The 20,744-nt window shown below is 34.9% G+C and overlaps 1 protein-coding gene across 3 annotated transcripts; it reads right to left on the bottom strand.

The window, feature by feature from the left end:
• Window positions 1-1,422: 1,422 nt before the first annotated feature.
• On the bottom strand, window positions 1,423-18,946 carry LOC137829527 (heavy metal-associated isoprenylated plant protein 39-like). Of its 3 annotated transcripts, none has more exons than XM_068636348.1 (3): window positions 18,798-18,946; window positions 18,562-18,637; window positions 1,423-1,903 (listed from the first exon to the last, which is right to left on the bottom strand). In XM_068636348.1, the coding sequence occupies exons 1-3, from the start codon at window positions 18,801-18,803 to the stop codon at window positions 1,575-1,577; spliced, it is 411 nt and encodes a 136-aa protein (XP_068492449.1). In that variant the 5' UTR covers window positions 18,804-18,946; the 3' UTR covers window positions 1,423-1,574. The 3 variants fall into 3 exon arrangements, with proteins under 3 accessions (XP_068492449.1, XP_068492448.1, XP_068492447.1); XM_068636347.1 differs by lacking the exon at window positions 18,562-18,637 and adding an exon at window positions 2,176-2,251 and having other exon boundaries at window positions 18,798-18,923; XM_068636346.1 differs by lacking the exons at window positions 18,562-18,637; window positions 18,798-18,946 and adding exons at window positions 2,176-2,251; window positions 2,411-2,538.
• Between the last annotated feature and the right edge of the window lie 1,798 nt (window positions 18,947-20,744).

Genomic DNA, 20,744 nt, shown 5'->3' with positions numbered 1-20,744 from the left:
ATAAGATATTTAATATTTTTAATTTTGGTTCAATTTAATCTTTAATTTTTTATTGACGTTAATTGCCTATTTCACTTGTTATAATTTATTCTTTTAAATAGTAGTTTAACCCAATTTCTTTAACTAGTAAGCCTTTTTATCCTCAAATAATTCTTATATAAATAAAAATTAAAAATTGTTTAGATATTGAAGCATTGGTGTTAGGAGAGTTATGAGGTGAAAGAGAAAATAATTCTTCGTATATCACTGAAAATAATATTAATAATAATAATTACATGCAAAGTTATACGATATTTTTAAATATTTATATAATTTATTTTTTTAATTTTCAAGTATAACTAAAATTAAAATGTAATTATTAAATATGTATCATTTTATATGTTATTATAACTTTTTTAAAAGATTTAAAATATAATTAAAAAAACTATAAAATATGTACAGTAAGAGAATTCTTTTATTTATTATTATAGATATATAAATTTTAAATATACAATATTATAATCATTAAACATTATCTGACATAAACATTATCTGACATTAAACATTAGAACTATAATTTAATCAAAATCATATAATTTTTAATTTTAATACACACACACATAATTTTTAATTTTAATACACACACACATATATATATATAAGTAAACTTTTTTTGTGTCCATTTAAAATAGATCTAAGAGCTTGATGTTTAGGATTCTTTTGTCCCTTGAAACAATATTTGCATTGGTATTCCAAAGTTGCTTAAAAAAGTTTATGTTGCTTCTCTAATTAACTCAATTTTAAAAATAATTTATTTATTTATTATAACAATAAATTTATCATATGCAATAATTAAGTCTAAGTTAAAATATATAAAATTGCGATATGTTTAAAATTTTAAAAAATTCTTTATTAAAATAAAATAAAATAAAATTGTTGCTTAATAATAATGTGACCTAACATAGATAAGAAACTACACTTTTTAATATACATGGAACAGCTTATGTAAGTTACATTGGATAAGTTCTGAAAATGTTATAAATGATTATCATTATCATATTTAAGATTATAATTAATCTTAACGAACATTAGTATATAAATATCATAAAATATCATAAAGTTACAACCTTTCATGCATTAAATGTCTTTAAGGATTCATTGCATTCCTCCACAAAATACCACACTCTATCACACACAATGCAGCTAACTAACTGTGTTGGTTCCAAATTCACCAAATAATTCTAGAATGTTAATAAAACTTTCTCTTATCAAGAGTTTCACTAAACGCTGTGCTTTTTTTGTTGAATTAAAAACAAAGATTTGGAAAGAAAAATATTTAACTCCATTCTTTTGTTTGTTTGAAAAGAAAAATATCACACTGCATTTGATAGTTTATTTGGTAACTGATATTTTAATGTGTGGATATCAAGATTCTGCAGAAGCTTTATGTATGAAACCAAGAAAATTTTATTCATTTACATCATAATACCTTCATTGGCTTGGTCAGCTATCCCTCATTAGAAGACACAGGAAAAAAATAAATACAATATTTTTCTTTTTATTCATTTTTTAAATCCAACTTAGTTATAATAAAATTAGACAATGACACAGCCATTAGGATCCTCTTCCACACTTACGGCACTGTAATATGGATTGTATTGTGGTTTCATCTGATAATAATATGGATATGCTTCATGGAACTTGAGTGGATCTACAACCATTTCTTTTGCAGAATCTTTCTTCACATCTTCCTTCTTTTTATCATCCTTTTTAGGTTCTTCCTTTTTTTCCTCTTTTGCCGGTCCAACAGAAACTATTTCTGTGTGACAAAACTTCCTTAGCTTGGCAACTACTTGTACTGGATCAATGTCTCCTGTTAAGGTCAATTTCTTGTCTTTCATGTCCACAGAAACTGACTCCACACCTGCAACAGTATTTCAAATACAATCTCAGTATATCACCAAATATCAATGAATCATTCATACTATACTCTTTGGACTTCATTTTTTGAAACAAAAATCAGTTTCAGTCAAGCTAATTCACTGAATTGAGTGAAAGAAAACCAGCTCTAGTGTATTACTATATTTTTTTTTTTGTTTTTCCCCTTTGTCTTTTCATTTTTTATTAGATTAGAGCATTGAAAGAAGAGAAGCTAAAGAGATGAGAAAGTTCAGAAATTCAATTTCAATTGAATACCTAAAATGCCAGAGACAGCCTTCATAGCTTTCTGCTTGATTTTGTCTTCATGTACATCCACCTTCAACACAACTTTCTGTTACAGCAAAAATCAAACAGTTGTTAGGACTACTCAACACACTAACTTTGGAAGTTGATTTAGACCATAAACAATCAAAACTAAACACAGACTGAATTACGAGTATCAAAGTGTGAATATCTGAAAATAATTATGAGCTGAAATTGAAACACTGACCTTCATTCTTATTGAAGTTTGTGAGAGCTGAGACAAAAGCAGAACTGTCGTTGAAAAATGCGAAAGGGAAAAGGGAATTGAAAAGATATGTGAATGAGCAAGAGTTGGTTTTTCAATTTGAAAATTGTTGTAATATGAAGATAAGCTTGAGGAGCATATATATAGTGGATGGTTGTGACTCGTGAGAGAAGCTGGACCAAGTCAAGTCTACGCAAATGGTTGGTTTGCTTTTCCTTTCTCTACGTCAAAAGTTCTGTTTCTTAATGTCATATTTTGTACTTGCACAAAAGTTAAAAATGCTACTAGCTCGTTTACACTGTTTAATTTAATTTTGAAAACACCTTATTATTTTTTTTATCTAACAGTTATAAATACTTTTTTAAAATTTTATTTTACTAGTTTGAATATCTTCAACTTGATCACCTTCACCGTCCATTTATCAAAACACTATATTATATCAAAACACTATATTATATTGTTCTTTAAAGAATGTTAAAAGTAGTGAAACTATTTTTTTTTAAATCTTAATAATTGAAAAATATTAAAAAATATAGAAAAGACACGTATATTCCAGTCTTTAAATTCCAGAACAGTATTTAAGTTTTGAGCTTATATGACTTTTTCTTTAAATTTATTTTTGAACTTTATTGATAATTATACATATTTAAAATTTTATATAAATTGGGTTATAATTGTTTATTTGAGAATGTAGGGTAGGGTGAATAATGTAGGAGAAAGTATTGAAAAATAAGGCGAGGAAAGTTTTGCAGAAAGCGTGACGTTAGTTCGTGTTTGGATCGATAGGTAAGAAAATGAGTTGAGACATCTTAATGATGAAGACGGCTTTCGTTGCATGTTCGAATCCGCGTCAATCCAATCATTCATAATATACCGTCACCATGATTGACAAGACCACAGTAATTTGCGTCACTATAAACAAATTGTAAAATTTATCTAAATTATTTCTAAACGTCAAATAAATTTTTTTTAAAAAATCGATTCATTAAAGACAGTGTTACTCTTAAGGAGATAGAACTATTGAAAAACTTTGTTTTCCTCTTTTCTATCGGACGGTTGATCTATGTTTCAGTTTTCTCTTTCAAATTTTTGTTACTCCTTCAAGCTCAGCTGCTCGATCACTCGGTCTTCTAGAGAATACCGATGGAGGGTACCTACAGAAGACACTCCGACGCTTAAGTCAACAAATGAGGTTCGACACTCAAGTGTCAGAGTACAATAATAAATGACGTACCTACTTCTTGGAATGTGCGTTATTTATATGATTTTAATGGGTCTACCTTGTTGGGTCGGATTAGTGAGGTGGATTGTGCTTAGAGGTGTATTACCTAGTTCTTAATGATGAATTAGCTTCATTGATCTTGATTAAGTGTAATTGAACCGAAAGCATCAATCAGCCCACACGAACGTGGAATGTTCGGTCGTCCCGGTTGTAGGAGCCGAGACATGGTATTGACCGTTCGACCCACACCAGTACACTTACCCCCTAGGCTCGAGGATAATTTGATCTGAAGAGTTTTGAATGATGAGTGTCGGTCGGTCTTTTGAGTTTAATGTGACTGTTGGAGTTCACAAGGCCTGACGTGACTTCAGGCGGCGCTTGCGCACGTGATGTAACCTGCATTAATGAAGGGTTTTTTGGGCGCGAAGCGTTGAGAACCGTTGGATCTGGAAGATCTAACGGTTGGGATCGTTGTGACGCTTCGTCTCTCGAGGCCCTTGGAGGCTATAAATAGCGATCCCAACAATGTCGAGATATTGTGCTATCTCTCTGATATTTGCTCTAAGAGCCGAGCGTTTCCTCTTCTTCTTGTTGTGTTTTGGTATTTCGGCTTTTTATAAGGTTAGTTATGCCTTCCTTGTCTCGGCCTATTTCTTCTTCTTCGGCTACTCCTTCTCCTATTCTCGTGCATCCCTCTTCTTCGTCTTCGAATTTGTCTTTCGGTTCCTCTATGACTGATTCCATATCGGTCAGTGCGGTTGACGTACCGCACCCTGTAGAGATGGTCAGGGGAGACAACCTGGCCAATGTTATCGATCGGTCGGGCTGCCCCAAGCAAGTCATCTCCCGAATGAATTTTGGTTGGGCAAATTCTAAGGTGACTGGGATCGCCTCCACCTTCTCAAACGAGGAATCTGTCGCCAAGTTTTTGGGGAGGTACACAGTTCTGAAGGCGGATGCGCATTCGAGTTTCTTTAGTGTTGAGCTCTGCTTGCCGACCGAGAACGTGTGCATGGGTCGGCCTGCTACTAGTCCCCCTTTTTTTCTACAAGTACTCATGTCTTTTATCAGACTTGCATGTTTCTCTTCCTTTTGATAGTTTCACGATGGGTGTCCTTCAGACGCTCAATGTGGCGCCTACCCAACTTCACCCGAATACCTGGGTGTTCATCTAGGCCTTTCGCTTGATATGTGACGTTCTGCATTTCCACCCTACCCCTTCTTATTCCCTCAGCTATTATACTTCTCACTCGGCCAACCCTGTTTTGTGGCCTTCACTGATCAGTCGGTCGGGTAATGTCATTTTCAATTCCTTCGCTACCTCTTATAAAAAATTCAAAGAGATATTTTTTAAAGTTTGTATTCCGGCCAGAGGCGACGTCTTATTTCTTTGATGAAATCGATCGATTGAGGTTTCCCTTGTATTGGACCAAGAAGCCTCGTGACTTCAAGGAGTGGCCTCGACCGGTCGGGGGTATCGAAGAGCTAGAGATTCTCTCGCTCTTCGATATGCTCCCAAGGAAGCTTCCTACGCGAAAGTTAGTTGGCGTGCATGCGAAGTCATTGCGCTGGGCGGCTATTAAGGGTATGCTAGTTTCATTTACCCTTGGTCGATATTTTTGATTCTAACTAACACTTTGCTTTTCTTTACAGAACTCATGAATCGGGATTGTCCTCAGGCGAGTGACATGCTCGATACTTTCAAGGATAGGGCCACCCAATGAAAGGGTCAACCCAGTGTCAAAATCCTAGATGCCGGTAAGGGATCAGCTGGCTGAGCTGGTATGGGGTCAGTTGACCCTTTTGGCAAGTCCAATAAGAGGCCAAGGGAATCGAATAACATAACAACAACAACTCGCTCACTTGGGTCCCTACCGACACCTCCTCCTCGCCGTTCCCCTATTGATGTTGACTCGCCGCTGACGGATGAGTTCAACCAACCAATCGCCCCTCCCGCAACCAAACGTGCTCTGGAGGTCACCATGTCACCCTTGACGGTGTTGAGGGTGACATGCAATTTTCTCGAGGGGTGAAGGTTGCGTTCCCTGGGCCGACCTGGGAGGTCCTTCAGGCCTTTCCAACGACGGATTTGTTGAAGGGTAGCGTGGAGATGTTGTGTCGCGCCCTGGTCATGGTCCATCTGGGTTCTCAGGACCGAGACTGCCTCATCGAGGAGATATCCAGGCTGGAGCATGAGCTATCCGAAGCTTCGGGCAGTTTGAAGCAAACTCTCGCTGCTAACTTTTAGTATGCGGAGAAGCTTGCTCGGGAGGTTGCCGAGAGGGAGAAGGCTCAGCACGAAGTGGCTGAGGCTGAGAGCCGGGCAGTAGAGATGGCGACCGTGGTGGTTTGATTGAAGAAGATGGTGGGGGAAGGTGAAGGCAAGATCTCAGTGCTGAATTCCGAGGTTACTCGCTTGGAGGCTGCTAAGGAAGAGGTCAAGGCGGAGCTGGACCGCAACTTTGACCAGACCTTGGAGCTGCTCAAGCAGAGCTTCTTCCAGGCCAATATGTTGTATGGGGGCCGCCAATGTCTAGCAACTTCGATCCTTCCGAGGCGAGTGCGTTGGCGGTCACGACGAAGGATCAGCCTGCACCGACCAGGGGAGCTGAAGGTGAAGACCAGTAGACTTAGGTTTTGAGTTGTTGTTCCCTTCGGTCGGGGTGTGGCCCTTTTGTACTTCTTCTGAGGCGGGGGTGTGGCCTTCCTCCCCATCTTTTATTAATGAATCAGTCGCTTTCTTTGAATATTGTAAATGCTCGGTCGAATAAGTAATTGATTAAAGAGAAATTAACATGTTAAGCTAACGGCCGGTAAATTATCTGGACAATAAAAAATTTGAACAAGTTAAATAGATGGTCGGCCTTCGCTTGTAGTTCTTTTAAAGTTTAGGCTTGGTTTTGATGCAACCAAGGTTGTGAGGTGTCGGCAGGGTATGCCGATTAAGGCTTCATCCAGACCGAACCGAATGTGTAAGGTGTTGGCATGGTATGCCTGTCAAGGCTTCATCTAGATCACACCAAGTTATGAGGTGTCGGCATGATATGTCGATTAAGGCTTCATCCAGACCGAATCGAATGTGTAAGGTGTTGGTAGGGTATACCTGTCAAGGCTTCATCTAGACCACACCAAGTTATGAGGTGTCGACATGGTATGTCGATTAATGCTTCTTCCAGACCGAACCGAATATGTAAGGTGTTGGTTGGGTATGCCTGTCAAGGTTTCATCCAGATCAAACCAAGTTACGAAGTGTCGGCAGGTATGCCGATTAAGACTTCATCTAGACCTAACCAGTGTTTGAGATGCGCAAATTCATTATTGTTGAAGAGAACTGCCTCATTAAAACCTTCCTGACTGAAAATCCTCCTTAGGAAAAAACAGTTGGGTGAGGAAAGAGTGCGTAAACTTTATTAATTTAGCTGTAATAAAATTTGAGGTGCGTGACATTCCACGTCCTCGGTACAATTTTACCCGAGAGTCACTCCCTCCCCCCCTCCCCCCCAACTACAACTTCTCGGATTCAGAAGAGTCATTCCCAATTGGATGAGAATTTGCCTTCGTTTCTTCCCGTGTCGCTTCTCATTCTCCAAACGAGATCTCCTTTATGGAAGCTCCTCGGTCGGACCTTGGTGTTGTAGCGTCTTGCCGCCTGAAGCTTACATGCTGCCTCCCAAATTTTGCTCTTGTCGCGGAGCTCGTTGACCAAATCAAGATTGACCGACAGGCTTTCCTCATTGAGGGTTACGTCGAACATCTGTCTTCAGACGGTAGGCTCCCCTACCTCGACCGGGATCATTGCTTCGGTCTCGTACGTCAGGTTGTACGGAGTTTCTTGTGTGGTTGTCTGGGGGTGCATTAGTACGGCCATAGGACTTCTATCAGTTCTTCAGTCCATCGACCCTTCGCTTTGTTGAGCCGCTTCTTCAGTTCATTTAGAATGACCTTGTTGGCAGCCTCGGCTTGCTCGTTGGTTTGGGGGTGTTTGACCGAGGCTGTAATAAACTTGATACCGAGGTCGTTATAGAAGGATTGGAGCCCCTTGTCGATGAACTGCCGATCGTTGTTTGTTATTGTTGTGTTAGGTATGTCGAACTAACACACAATACTTCGTCATACAAAATTTTGCACATTCTTGGCGAAGATGGGATGCGAGTGGCTCGGCCTCGATCCATTTAGTGAAGTAGTCGACTCCAGCGAGGAAGAATTCTATTTGACCTTTTCTTGGTGCGAAGGGGCCGATGATGTTCATCTCCCATACAGCAAATGGCCATGGGGATGTCAGGCTATGCAACACTTCTGGTTTTGCATGGTGTAAGAAGCAAACTCTTGACATTTGATGCATTTTTTAACATATTCAACAAAGGGGGGTTCGACACTTAGTGTCAGAATACAATAATAAATGACGTATCAACTTCTTAGAATGTACGCTATTTATATTATTTTAATGGACCTACCTTGTTGGGTCAGATTAGTGAGGTGGATCGTGTTTAGAGGTGTGTTACCTAGTTCTTAATAATGACTTAACTTCACTGATCTTGATTGAGCGTAATTAGACCGAAAGCATTGGTCTGTTTAGGAATGTTACGGACGTGGAATGTTCGGTCTGTTGAACCAAGTGGTGTTCAAGCTTTGAAGAATCCAAATCCTTTGAAGGATGTTGAAGCCTTTGCTGTGCTTGGTGTTGCTGTGCTGGTTTAGTATAGTTCTGGGGTAGTTTGAGCTTTGTAATCCACCCTTTGATTAAATCTAAAGCATAAGCATCTCAATCTTTGTGAAAGTAAAATGTTTTCAAACCAAGTTAAAACAACCGTTTGTTTTGTCGAAACAACCGATTGTTTATACTTAGGTGTTTTGAGAAAAAGATTGAAAACTGTTTTTCAAATGGTTGAACTGTTAAGAACCAAAACAAACGATTGATTCGAGGAAACAACCGATTGTTTGTTTTGGGACCATAACAGAAAAACTGTTTTATCTTTGACTGAGCTTTAAATGGTTTAACTGCTTACGCTCCAGTCATTAAATGCTTTGACCAATCTTTTAATGCAATTTAAGAGTTTGTTAAGATTTGATAACAAACTACATCTTTGAATAAATTCAGAATAACAGATTTGAGAATTAATCTTTGACAAGTTTTCACTAAGATTTTTTGAGTTTTTCAAAGAGCTGAGATTGCTTAGAGTTTTTGATTGATCAAAGTTTGTGGAATAGGATTCTGCTTGTATTGATTTCAGATTATCTTCTGTAACAAGTGTAATCCTTGTACTCTGTAAAAACAAGTTTCGTTTCTGTGTTTGCTAAGATTGGTTGTGTGTTCTTGAGGGGGTCAAGATCAGCAATCTTGGTGTTGGTGTGTTAGCCAAGGAGAGTGTGTTTCTTGAGGTGTTCAAGGTCATTCTCTTGGTTGTTGTGTAAGTGATCAAGTTGTGATTGCTTAGTGGATTTCCTCAGGGTTTATGAGAAGACTGGATGTAGCTCTGGGTTTGGAGTGAACCAGTATAAACATATGTGTACATGATAGCTGTCGTTTTGCTGTCAAATTAATATGATTCTAGTGTAGACTTGTCTAACATTAGAGAGATGATAGTATAATTGTGGACAAATGTCCCCAAGTCGTCTCCCAATGAATCCAATAGTAAAATCAGTTGATTAGGGTTTAAAATCTATTTGCAAACAATGAAAGTTAACAATAACAATAAAGATGAAAAAGGGGTTTGAGATAGTTGTGCAGAAAATATAAAAGAGATTAAAATAGCAAATAAAAAGCGGTTGATCCCAAGTTCTTCCACCATTGAATTCTTCACAGGTTCTCTAAAGATTAATCTTTTCTCAATCCTCCAACAGAGCTAAACCAGATTGAACATGCGCCGATCTGATTCAACTGAAACTCACCAGTAAAGCATGTGTCTACTGGTTTAATCCATACCCACTTTGTTCCATGCGTATACTCCATGGGAATGCTTACCTCCTCTCTCTTGAATCATGCGCCCAAGAATTTAATTAGAACGATGCGAACTAACTAAGAAATCAAAGTTTAAGACAAGGAAGACTCTCAATCATGCGTTCAAGTACAACCTCTCACAAAAACTAGTTTTCCAAGAGATTAGACAATAAAAACAACTGCTATAGAGACTTAAAAATCGAAACTTTTATAGAACAAAACCTCAGAACTCAATGGGGAATTACAAAAGAATCAACCAAAAAGGTTTAGCCTTCCATGCGGAGGCAAAACAAAAGAATTACTAAGAAGAAAATAAACTAAGAAAATCCTATGAAGCTCTCCCTTTTCTCCTTGTTGCTTGTGTCCTTTTATAGGCTTTTCTGCTCCAAGGATCTTGGGAAAATATTGCAGTTTAGATTTTGTAAAAAGTTTCCACTTTCCATAATTCTTTTTATTTTGCAGAAGATTTGCTTCCAATTCTGTTTCTCGAATCTTGTAGCTTTTATTTTCTCTTTCTTCTCCTCAAAATATTTTTTCTGTTTTGGTTCAAGAAGCAACTTGGACTTTTACATATTTAGCCCATTCACAAAGGTAGATGCTTCCTCTGGATAATTTACTCTAAAAACACAAAATTAACAATAATAATAGTTAAGGCCCAAATAAACCCAATTATAAGAATATTAATTAAAACAATTGATTTATTTATTATTATAGTCCAATAATCAATGATTAAAGTTATTAAGTGTGAATAAATATATGCCCATCAAATACCCTCACACTTATCCTTTTGCACTCCTGGGCAAAACATTCTAAGGTTTAAAAAGAAAAGAAAAACAGTTGTAAATAACAAATAGAAAATTCTAAGAATGCATAATGACAAATATGATATAATTTTAAGAAATCAAGGAATCAATAAAAATGTGAATGGGAATTCCTATATTTTTAATATACAAGCAGGTAATTGAAATAGAAGGTTGAATCAAAATTGACAAAACTTCACTGGACACTCTCAAACTCTAAAGTGTTTAGGGTTTGTATTTACACTCAGCACCCATGCAGACAAACACTACCATATGCTTAGCAAGACTCTAATATTCATAACAATTGAAAAAAACATGCAATCAAAGATCAAGAGGACTTCATAAGGGATGTAATGAGGCTAAGGTAGAGGTAGGTAAAAAGTGGGAAAATAGGCTTAAAAACCATAGAAAAACAAAGGAGCAATGGAGGATAGGTATAAAAACAAGTGTAAGTATTATGACAATTCAACTCCTCTTTTTATTTCAAGATATAAATTTTTTTTCATATAATAGACAGTCAATCCAGTGTATTAGAGGATCCACTCTTATTTTCTTTATTTTGCTTTGCTTTTCTTTCTCTTGTTGTATTCCTTTTTTTTTCTATCCCTTTTCTTTTCTTTTTCTTTTTTCTTTAAAACTGAAGAGGTAAACTATGAAAATGACATACACCCCCACACTTATTCAAAAACCTATTCCCAAATGATTTCAAAGCTCCTTCATCTTCTAAGGTAGGGACAAACATGCTTCTTTTTTTTTCTGTTTTGAGGCTTGTAATGAGGGTTAAAAATAAGAAAAAGGCTATAGGCTCAAGGGGCTAACAAATGGATTATCATAAAGGTAGGCTAATATGGCTAGTGGGTTAATTTAAACAAAGAATGCCTCTATCATATCAGTTCATGCACGTAAATCACAATTGTAAAACAAAGAATCAAGCTAAGTTCTAGAGTATAAGCAAACATGAGTGAAAACACACTAAAAAGAGTATTAAATGATATATCAATTAAGGCTCAAAACTCACTAGGGACATTGTAGCAAAAGATTCAACCCAAAATTTCTCATAACCAACTTATTTATCAAGTTTTCAGAAAATCCAAACAACAAATATCAAGAAACCAAGATTTTCAAGAATTATAAAACATGTCAGCCATTAGACAATCCTAAAGAACTTATTTATTTTAACAAAAGCAAAAATAAATTCAAACAAATCAATTAAAAAAAAAACAAAATAAAACAACAAAAGATAAATCCTAAACTATGATTCTCCTGGATTTATCTTTTGTTGTTTTATTTTGTTTTTTTTCTCCTAAGAATATTTTTTCTGTTTTGGTTCAAGAAGCAACTTGGACTTTTACATATTTGGCCCATTCACTAAGGTAGATGCTTCCTCTGGATAATTTACTCTAAAAACACAAAATTAACAATAATAACAGTTAAGGCCCAAATAAACTCAATTATAAGAATATTAATTAAAACAATGGATTTATTTATTATTATAGTCCAATAATCAATTATTAAAGCTATTAAGTGTGAATAAATATATGCCCATCAGTACAATCTCTCTATCCCTATCTCTTTAAATTCAGTTTTGTTATTTGATAACTGGTATAAACAACCGATTGTTTTTCCAGTGTTGTGTTTTTGCTTTATGTTTTGAAAAACTGATTTCTTAATCAAGGTTTTCTCGAAGTATTTTTATTCTAGGCTTAAAAGTTTACGAAAATCTTTCTTAAACAATTCACCCCCCTCTCGTTTAAGGCCATATATTCTAACAATTGTCATCAAGAGCTTGGTTCTTGAAAGTTATTCAAGTTGATCAAAAATCTTTTTTCTATGGCTGGAAAACTATCTTTTGAGGAAGGTGCTTCAATCTACAAACCACCTTTATTCTGTGGATTGAATTATAAGTTTTGGGAAGCAAGAATGAAAATCTTTATTGAATCTATTGATCAAAGAATTTGGGATTCAATTGAGAATGGTCCTTACATTCCAAAGCTCAAAAAGAATAATTCTTTCATTTCAAAACCTTTGTCTCAATGGACAAATGATGAATGTAAGATGGCCCAGCTTGATCGGTCTGCTCAAAACATTATAGCTTCTGCACTGGATTCTAATGAATTTTTCAGGATATCAAAGTGCAAAACTGCTAAGGATATGTGGGACACACTCAAGGCTGCTCATGAACCAAAGGAAGCAATGACAAAGAGTCAAGCAAGAAGAAAAAGAAGGCAAAATAAGAAAAGCCTCAATCTTTGCTTCATGGCCAAAAGGGAGGATGACTCAAGTAGTGTAAGTTCATCAAACTCCTCAAACTCTGAAAATTATGGTCAATTGCTTCAAACCTTTCAAGAAACACATGAAGAAGCCAACCGATTGGCTCTCTTGAACAATCGGTTAAAAGAAAAGAACAACTGGCTTGAAAACAGAGTAAAGGCATTGGAAGAGGAATTAGAAAATTCAAAAATAGATTTTGAAAATCTGGAAATCATTTACAAAAACTTCTCGTGCAAGTGTGATACTCTAGTTTGTGAAAATTGCGAAAATCTTGAAAAGAAGGTCCACTATCTTGTTAAAACAGTGGATAAGCTTTCTAAAGGCCAATCCAACTTTGAAAGTGTTCTAGCATCTCAAAACTATGTTTTTGGAAAAGCTGGATTGGGTTTTAATCCACAAAACAAACAAGATAGATTTTCAAAATCATTTTAAAAAATGCTAGAAAAATAATCGATTGGACCATCGAAACAACCGATTGTTACATGCTTCTATTGCATGAAAAGAGGCCATTCTGTGAGGTTCTGTAAAATAAAAAAACATGCTATTCCTAAAGGTCTTATGAAGTGGATTCCTAAGGGAAATAAAGCTTTAATTGATGAGTATAAACCAGATGGACCCACATTCATAAGGGGACCAAATCTTTGTACTTGAAAATCTCTTTTGTAGGAAATCTTGAAGGAGAGCAAGCAACTATGGTACTTGGATAGTGGATGCTCCAAGCACATGACAGAGGACAAATCAAAGTTCCTGAGTATCTCCTTTAAGCAAGAGGGTCATGCCACCTATGGAGACAACAACAAAGGAAGAATTCTTGGGAGAGGATCCATAGGAGATGGTAATCCATGATGTACTTTTTGTTGAAGGCCTAAAGCATAATCTGCTGAGCATTAGCCAACTATGTGACAAGGGATATCAAGTGATGTTCAAATCAAACACATGTGAAATCTGTCTACCCAACACCAAAGAGGTAATGTTGGTAGGTAAGAGAGTTAATAATGTGTATCTTCTAGATATCTCTTCACCATGTTCAATTGGATGTCTTCTATCCAAGCAAGATGAATCTTGGCTTTGGCATAGAAGAATTGCTCATATTCACATGAATCATTTGAACAAGCTAATTTCAAAGGATCTTGTGATTGGGCTGCCAAAACTCAAGTTTGAGAGGGATCACATTTGTGAAGCAGGCCAAAAAGAGAAACAAGTGAAAAGTTCTTTTAAAATTAAAAATGTTGTTTCATCTTTGAGACCTCTTGAACTTCTTCACATGGACCTCTTTGGACCCTCAAGAACTATGAGTCTTGGTGGAAATTATTATGCTCTTGTTATTGTTGATGACTTTTCTAGGTACACTTGGACTCTTTTCTTGGAATCAAAGAGTGATGCCTTTTCTGCATTTAAAAAGCTAGCAAGAAGGCTACAAAATACAAAGAACAGCAACATAGGTTCTATTAGAAGTGATCATGGAGGAGAATTTCAGAATGAGAAGTTTAGCAAATTCTGTGAGAAGTTGGGAATTCTGCACAATTTCTCTGCTCCAAGAACACCACAACAGAATGGAGTGGTAGAAAGGAAGAACAGGTCTCTTGAAGAGCTTGCAAGGACAATGCTTAGTAAATCATCTCTTCCTAAGTATTTTTGGGCAGATGCAGTGAGCACCTCTTGTTATGTGATGAATAGGGTGCTTATAAGGCCCATTTTGAAGAAAAAACCATATGAACTCTTCAATGGAAGGAAGCCTAACATCAGTCATCTCAAAGTCTTTGGATGCAACTGTTTCGTTCTCAACAATGGAAAGGAAAACTTGGGAAAGTTTGATGAGAAAGCGGACCTTGGTATCTTCATTGGTTATTCACTCACAAGTCATGCATATAGAGTCTACAACAAGAGGTTGATGACTGTAGAAGAATCCGTTCACGATGTCTTTGATGAGGTAGATCGCAGAGTCAATCAAATCCCAAAGACCAATGCTGAGGAAGATGAACAAAGCATCAGTTTGGAGAAGCTGGAAATCTGTGCAGAAAAACAACTGGTTGATTCGCAGAAACAACCGATTGAAATTCTGCAACAGAGTGAGCTGCCCAAAGAGTGGAGGATTCCGAGAGATCTGTCAGTGGACAACATCATAGGGCAGATAAAGGAAGGTGTCTCCACACGTAGCTCCATATCAAACTTCTGCAGGCACACAACTTTTGTCTCTCAAATTGAACCAAAATCAATTGAGGAAGCTCTCAAGGATGAGAAGTGGGTTGAAGCTATGCATGAAGAGCTGAATCAGTTTGCAAGGAATGAGGTATGGTTTCTTGTCCCTAAAACTAATGAAATGAATATTATTAGTTCGAAATGGGTTTTCAGGAACAAGCTAGATGAGGATGGTGTGATCACAAGGAACAAAGCAAGGCTAGTTGCAAAAAACTACAATCAAGAGGAGGGCATAGATTATGGTGAAACCTTTGCTCCTGTTGCTAGATTGGAGGCTGTGAGGCTGCTGCTGGCTTTTGCATGTATGAGTGGTTTTAAACTCTTTCAAATGGATGTCAAGAGTGCCATCTTGAATGGCTACATCAATGAGGAAGTCTATGTAGATCAACCACCTGGCTTTGAAGATCATAAGTATCCCAACCATGTCTTCAAGTTGAAGAAAGCTCTGTATGGAGTGAAACAAGCTCCAAGGCAGTGGTATGAGAGGCTTAACAACTTTCTGCTATCTCATGGTTATGAAAGAGGAATGGTAGACAAGACTCTCTTCATCAAGAAATCAAATGCAGAAATAATTCTTGTCCTAAGGAGTCACACTTCAAAGCTGCAAAAAGAATTCTGAAATATCTCAAAGGAACATCATCTGTAGGATTATGGTATCCTTCTCACTCTCCAATTCATTTAATTGGTTATTCAGATTCTGACTTTGCAGGTTGCAAGCTAGATAAAAAGAGCACAAGTGGCACTTGTCACCTTCTTGGCTCAAGTCTAATCTCATGGCATAGCAAGAAGCAAGCATGTGTTGCTCTACTGCTGAGGCTGAATATATAGCTGCTGGTAGCTGTTGTGCACAAATTCTGTGGCTCAAGCAACAACTTGCAGATTTTGGTTTACAAATCAGCAAGGTTCCTTTGATGTGTGATAACACAAGCGCCATCAATCTTACCAAAAATCAGATTCAACACTCAAGGACCAAACATATTGAGATAAGGCATCATTTCATCAGGGATCATGTAAACAATGGCAACTGTGAAGTGAAGTTTGTGGAGACCAAACTGCAGTTAGCTGACATCTTCACAAAGCCTTTACCAAAAAAGAGGTTTTTCTTCTTAAGAAATGAGTTAGGTATCCTTGATCTTAATAATCTCTCCTAAATATGTTTTTGATACATGCTAAAGTCTATTTGTGAAGACAAATAAGGGGAGAATTAATTGGTTCTTGTATATCTTTATCTGATTCTGTATAATCTGTTAAAATCTCTAATATAAAAGGTTTTCTGCTGCTGATAAAAACAACCGATTATTTCGTGTAAACAATCGATTGTTTATCATGTTTTATGCTTGAAATATGTAAAAATCTAACATGCTGCTGTAAGAAGCATTGGATAGTTTAAATGTTATTTTTGCAGGCACTGCTTCAGATTCAATCAGATCAAACACAAGCACCAGGGATTTGTCTTCATCAAATAGGGGGAGATTGTTGAACCAAGTGGTGTTCAAGCTTTGAAGAATCCAAATCCTTTGAAGGATGTTAAAGCCTTTGTTGTGCTTGGTGTTGCTGTGCTGGTTTAGTATAGTTCTGGGGTAGTTTGAGCTTTGTAATCCACCCTTTGATTAAATCTAAAGCATAAGCATCTCAATCTTTGTGAAAGTAAAATGTTTTCAAACTAAGTTAAAACAACCGATTGTTTTGTCGAAACAACCAATTGTTTATACTTAGGTGTTTTGAGAAAAAGATTGACAACTGTTTTTCAAATGGTTGAACTGTTAAGAACCAAAACAACCGATTGATTCGAGGAAACAACCGATTGTTTGTTTTGGGACCATAACAGAAAAACTATTTTATCTTTGACTGAGCTTTAAATGGTTTAATTGCTTACGCTCCAGTCATTAAATGCTTTGACCAATCTTTTAATGCAATTTAAGAGTTTGTTAAGATTTGATAACAAACTACATCTTTGAATAAATTCAGAATAACAGATTTGAGAATTAATCTTTGACAAGTTTTCACTAAGAGTTTTTGAGTTTTTCAAAGAGCTGAGATTGCTAAGAGTTTTTTATTGATCAAAGTTTGTGGAATAGGATTATGCTTGTATTGATTTCAGATTATCTTCTGTAACAAGTGTAATCCTTCTACTCTGTAAAAACAAGTTTTGTTTCTGTGTTTGCTAAGATTGGTTGTGTGTTCTTGAGGGGGTCAAGATCAGCAATCTTGGTGTTGGTGTGTTGGCCAAGGAGAGTGTGTTTCTTGAGGTGTTCAAGGTCATTCTCTTGGTTGTTGTGTAAGTGATCAAGTTGTGATTGCTTAGTGGATTTCCTCAAGGTTTCTGAGAAGACTGGATGTAGCTCTGGGTTTGGAGTGAACCAGTATAAACATCTGTGTACAATCTCTCTATCCCTATCTCTTTAAATTCAGTTTTGTTATTTGATAACTGGTATAAACAACCGATTGTTTCGGTAAAACAACCGATTGTTTTTCCAGTGTTGTGCTTTTGCTTTATGTTTTGAAAAACTGATTTCTTAATCAAGGTTTTCTTGAAGTATTTTCATTCTAGGCTTAAAAGTTTACGAAAATCTCTTTTAAACAATTCACCCCTCTTGTTTAAGGTCATATATTCTAACACGGTCGACCCGGATGTGAGAGTGAAGACATGGTATTGACCGTTTGACCCATACTAGTACAAATAGAAATAAGATATTTAATATTTTTAATTTTGGTTCAATTTAATCTTTAGTTTTTTATTGACGTTAATTGCCTATTTCACTTGTTATAATTTATTCTTTTAAATAGTAGTTTAACCCAATTTCTTTAACTAGTAAGCCTTTTTATCCTCAAATAGTTCTTATATAAATAAAAATTAAAAATTGGTTAGATATTGAAGCATTGGTGTTAGGAGAGTTATGAGGTGAAAGAGAAAAGAATTCTTCGTATATCACTGAAAAATAATATTAATAATAATAATTACATGCAAAGTTATACGATATTTTTTAAATATTTATATAATTTATTTTTTAAATTTTCAAGTATAATTAAAAGTAAAATGTAATTATTAAATATGTATCATTTTATATGTTATTATAACTTTTTAAAGGATTTAAAATATAATTAAAAAAACTATAAAATATGTACAGTAAGAGAATTCTTTTATTTATTATTATAGATATATAAATTTTAAATATACAGTATTATAATCATTAAACATTATCTGACAACCTTTTTGTCATTAAATGTTTAATTATTAATTAGACATTGTCTGAATATATGCATGCATCAAAAAGTTTTTTTTTTTTTTAGGTTCTTCATTTTTTTCCTCTTTTGCCGGTCCAACAGAAACTATTCCTGTGTGATAAAACTTCCTTAGCTTGGCAACTACTTGTACTGAATCAATGTCTCCTGTTAAGGTAAATTTCTTGTCTTTCATGTCCACAGAAACTGACTTCACACCTGCAACAGTATTTCAAATACAATCTCAGTATATCACCAAATATCAATGAATCATTCATACTATACTCTTTGGACTTCATTTTTTTGAAACAAAAATCAGTTTCAGTCAAGCTAATTCACTGAATTGAATGAAAGAAAATCAGTTCTGTTGTATTACTATTGTTTTTCCCCTTTGTGTTTTCATTTTTTATTAGATTAGAGCATTGAAAGAAGAGAAGCTAAAGAGATGAGGAAGTCTAGAAATTGAATTTCAATTGAATACCTGAAATGCCAGAGACAGCCTTCATAGCTTTCTGCTTGATTTTGTCTTCCTGTACATCCACCTTCAACATAACTTTCTGTTTCAGCAAAAATCAAACAGTTGTTAGGACTACTCAACACACTAACTTTGAAAGTTGATTTAGACCATAAACAATCAAAACAAAAACACAGACTGAATTACGAGTATCAAAGTGTGAATATCTGAAAATAATTATGAGCTGAAATTAAAACACTGACCTTCATTGTTATTGAAGTTTGTGAGAGCTGAGACAAAAGCAGAACTGTCGGTGAAAAATGCGAAAGGGAAAAGGGAATTGAAAAGATATGTGAATAAGAAAGAGTTGGTTTTTCAATTTGAAAGTTGTTGTGATATGAAGATAAGTTTGAGGAGTATTTATACAGTGGATGGTTGTGACTCGTGAGAGAAGCAGGACCAAGTCAAGTCTACGCAAATGGTTGGTTTGCTTTTTCTTTCCTAAGGTTTTGTTTGGATTAGAGAGTGGAAATGAGGAAGTCGATTTGAGATGATTTGAAGAAAAAGTGTGAAGAAAGTGAGGTTGTTTGGATTAAGGTAAATAGAGTAGAAAGTGTAGACGCAAATGGTTGCTTTTCCTTTCTCGAAGTCAAAAGTACTGTTCCTTGGGTGTCATATTTTGTACTTGCACAAAAGTTAAAAACGCTACTAGCCCGTTTACACTGTTTTATTTAATTTTGAAAAACACCTTTTTTTTTATCTCACAGTTATAAATACTTTTTTAAAATTTTATTTTACTAGTTTGAATATCTTCAACTTGATCACCTTCACCGTCCATTTATCAAAACACTATATTATATCGTTCTTTAAAGAATGTTAAAAGTAGTGAAAATATTTTTTTTAAAATCTTAATAATCGAAAATATTAAAAATATATATAAAAGACACCTATATTCCAGTCTTTAAATTCCAGAACAAGAATTTTTCTTAAAATTTGTTTATACATATTTAAAATTTTATATAAATTGGGTTATAATTGTTTATTTGAAAATGTAGGGTAGGGTGAATTATGTAGGGGAAAAGTAAGAGGCGAGGAAAGTTTCGCGGAAAGCGTGACGTTAGTTCGTGTTTGGATGGCTTTCGTTGCGTGTTCGTATCCGCGTCTACCTAATCATTATAGTATATCATCACCACGTACAAGACTACAATTCAGTATTTTCGTCACTGTAAAGAAATGTTCAAATTTATCTAAACTATTTCAAACTGTCAAACAAATTTTAAGAAAATTGATTGATCAAAGATAGAAATTAGGTATTTAATATTTTTAGTTTTGGTTCAATTTAATTTTCAGTTTTTTATTCATGTTAACTGCCTATTTCACTTGTTATAATTTATTCTTTTAAATAGTAGTTTAACGCAATTTCTTTAACTAGTAAGCCTTTTTATCCTCAAATAATTATTACATAAATAAAAATTAAAAAATAGTTAGATATTGAATCATTGTCTGAGGTGAAAAAGAAAAGAATTCTTCGTATATCACTGGGAATAATATTAATAATAATAATTACATGCAAAATTACACGATAATTTTTTTAAATATTTATATAATTTAGTTTTTTAATTTTAAAATATAATTAAAATTAAAATGTAAATATTAAACATGTATCATTTTATATGTTATTAATTTTTTAAAAGATTTACAATATAATTAAAAAATAGAAAATATGTACATTTAGAGAATTCTTTATTTATTATTATAGATATACTAAATTTTAAATATACAGTATTATAATCATTAAACATCATCTGACATAAAACTGACAACTTTTTATCATTAGTCCCACCTATTATTAAAATTGGATCCATCAAATTGAATGCAATTCTAAAACATTCATATTATTATAGTGGAAACGTTATAATTCTTATCCACAAAACTTTTACCTATTTCACATGCACATGCAGTGCAAAAATGTTTCTTAGAATTGTATGTTATTTTACAAGATTTTAAAACTCTTTTAATTGTGTCTAACATTCAGTTTATAGCAAGCATATTTAGCACCGTAAGATAAAAGAAGCATTGGATAAAGGGAAAATATATAGAAGATTTTTAACTACTCCTTTATGATGGATATGATGGGTGTGTTTAACAAAGCATGAGTGAGGAAAAAATTCAAAATAAACATGATTATCTTTCGTAAACTTAGCAATGCT

This window comes from Phaseolus vulgaris, chromosome 7 (genome assembly GCF_000499845.2).
Source record: "Phaseolus vulgaris cultivar G19833 chromosome 7, P. vulgaris v2.0, whole genome shotgun sequence".
NCBI classification, from domain to species: Eukaryota; Viridiplantae; Streptophyta; class Magnoliopsida; order Fabales; family Fabaceae; genus Phaseolus; species Phaseolus vulgaris.
Note: the sequence above shows the minus strand (reverse complement) of the source record. Positions and strands in the feature narration are given on the sequence as shown.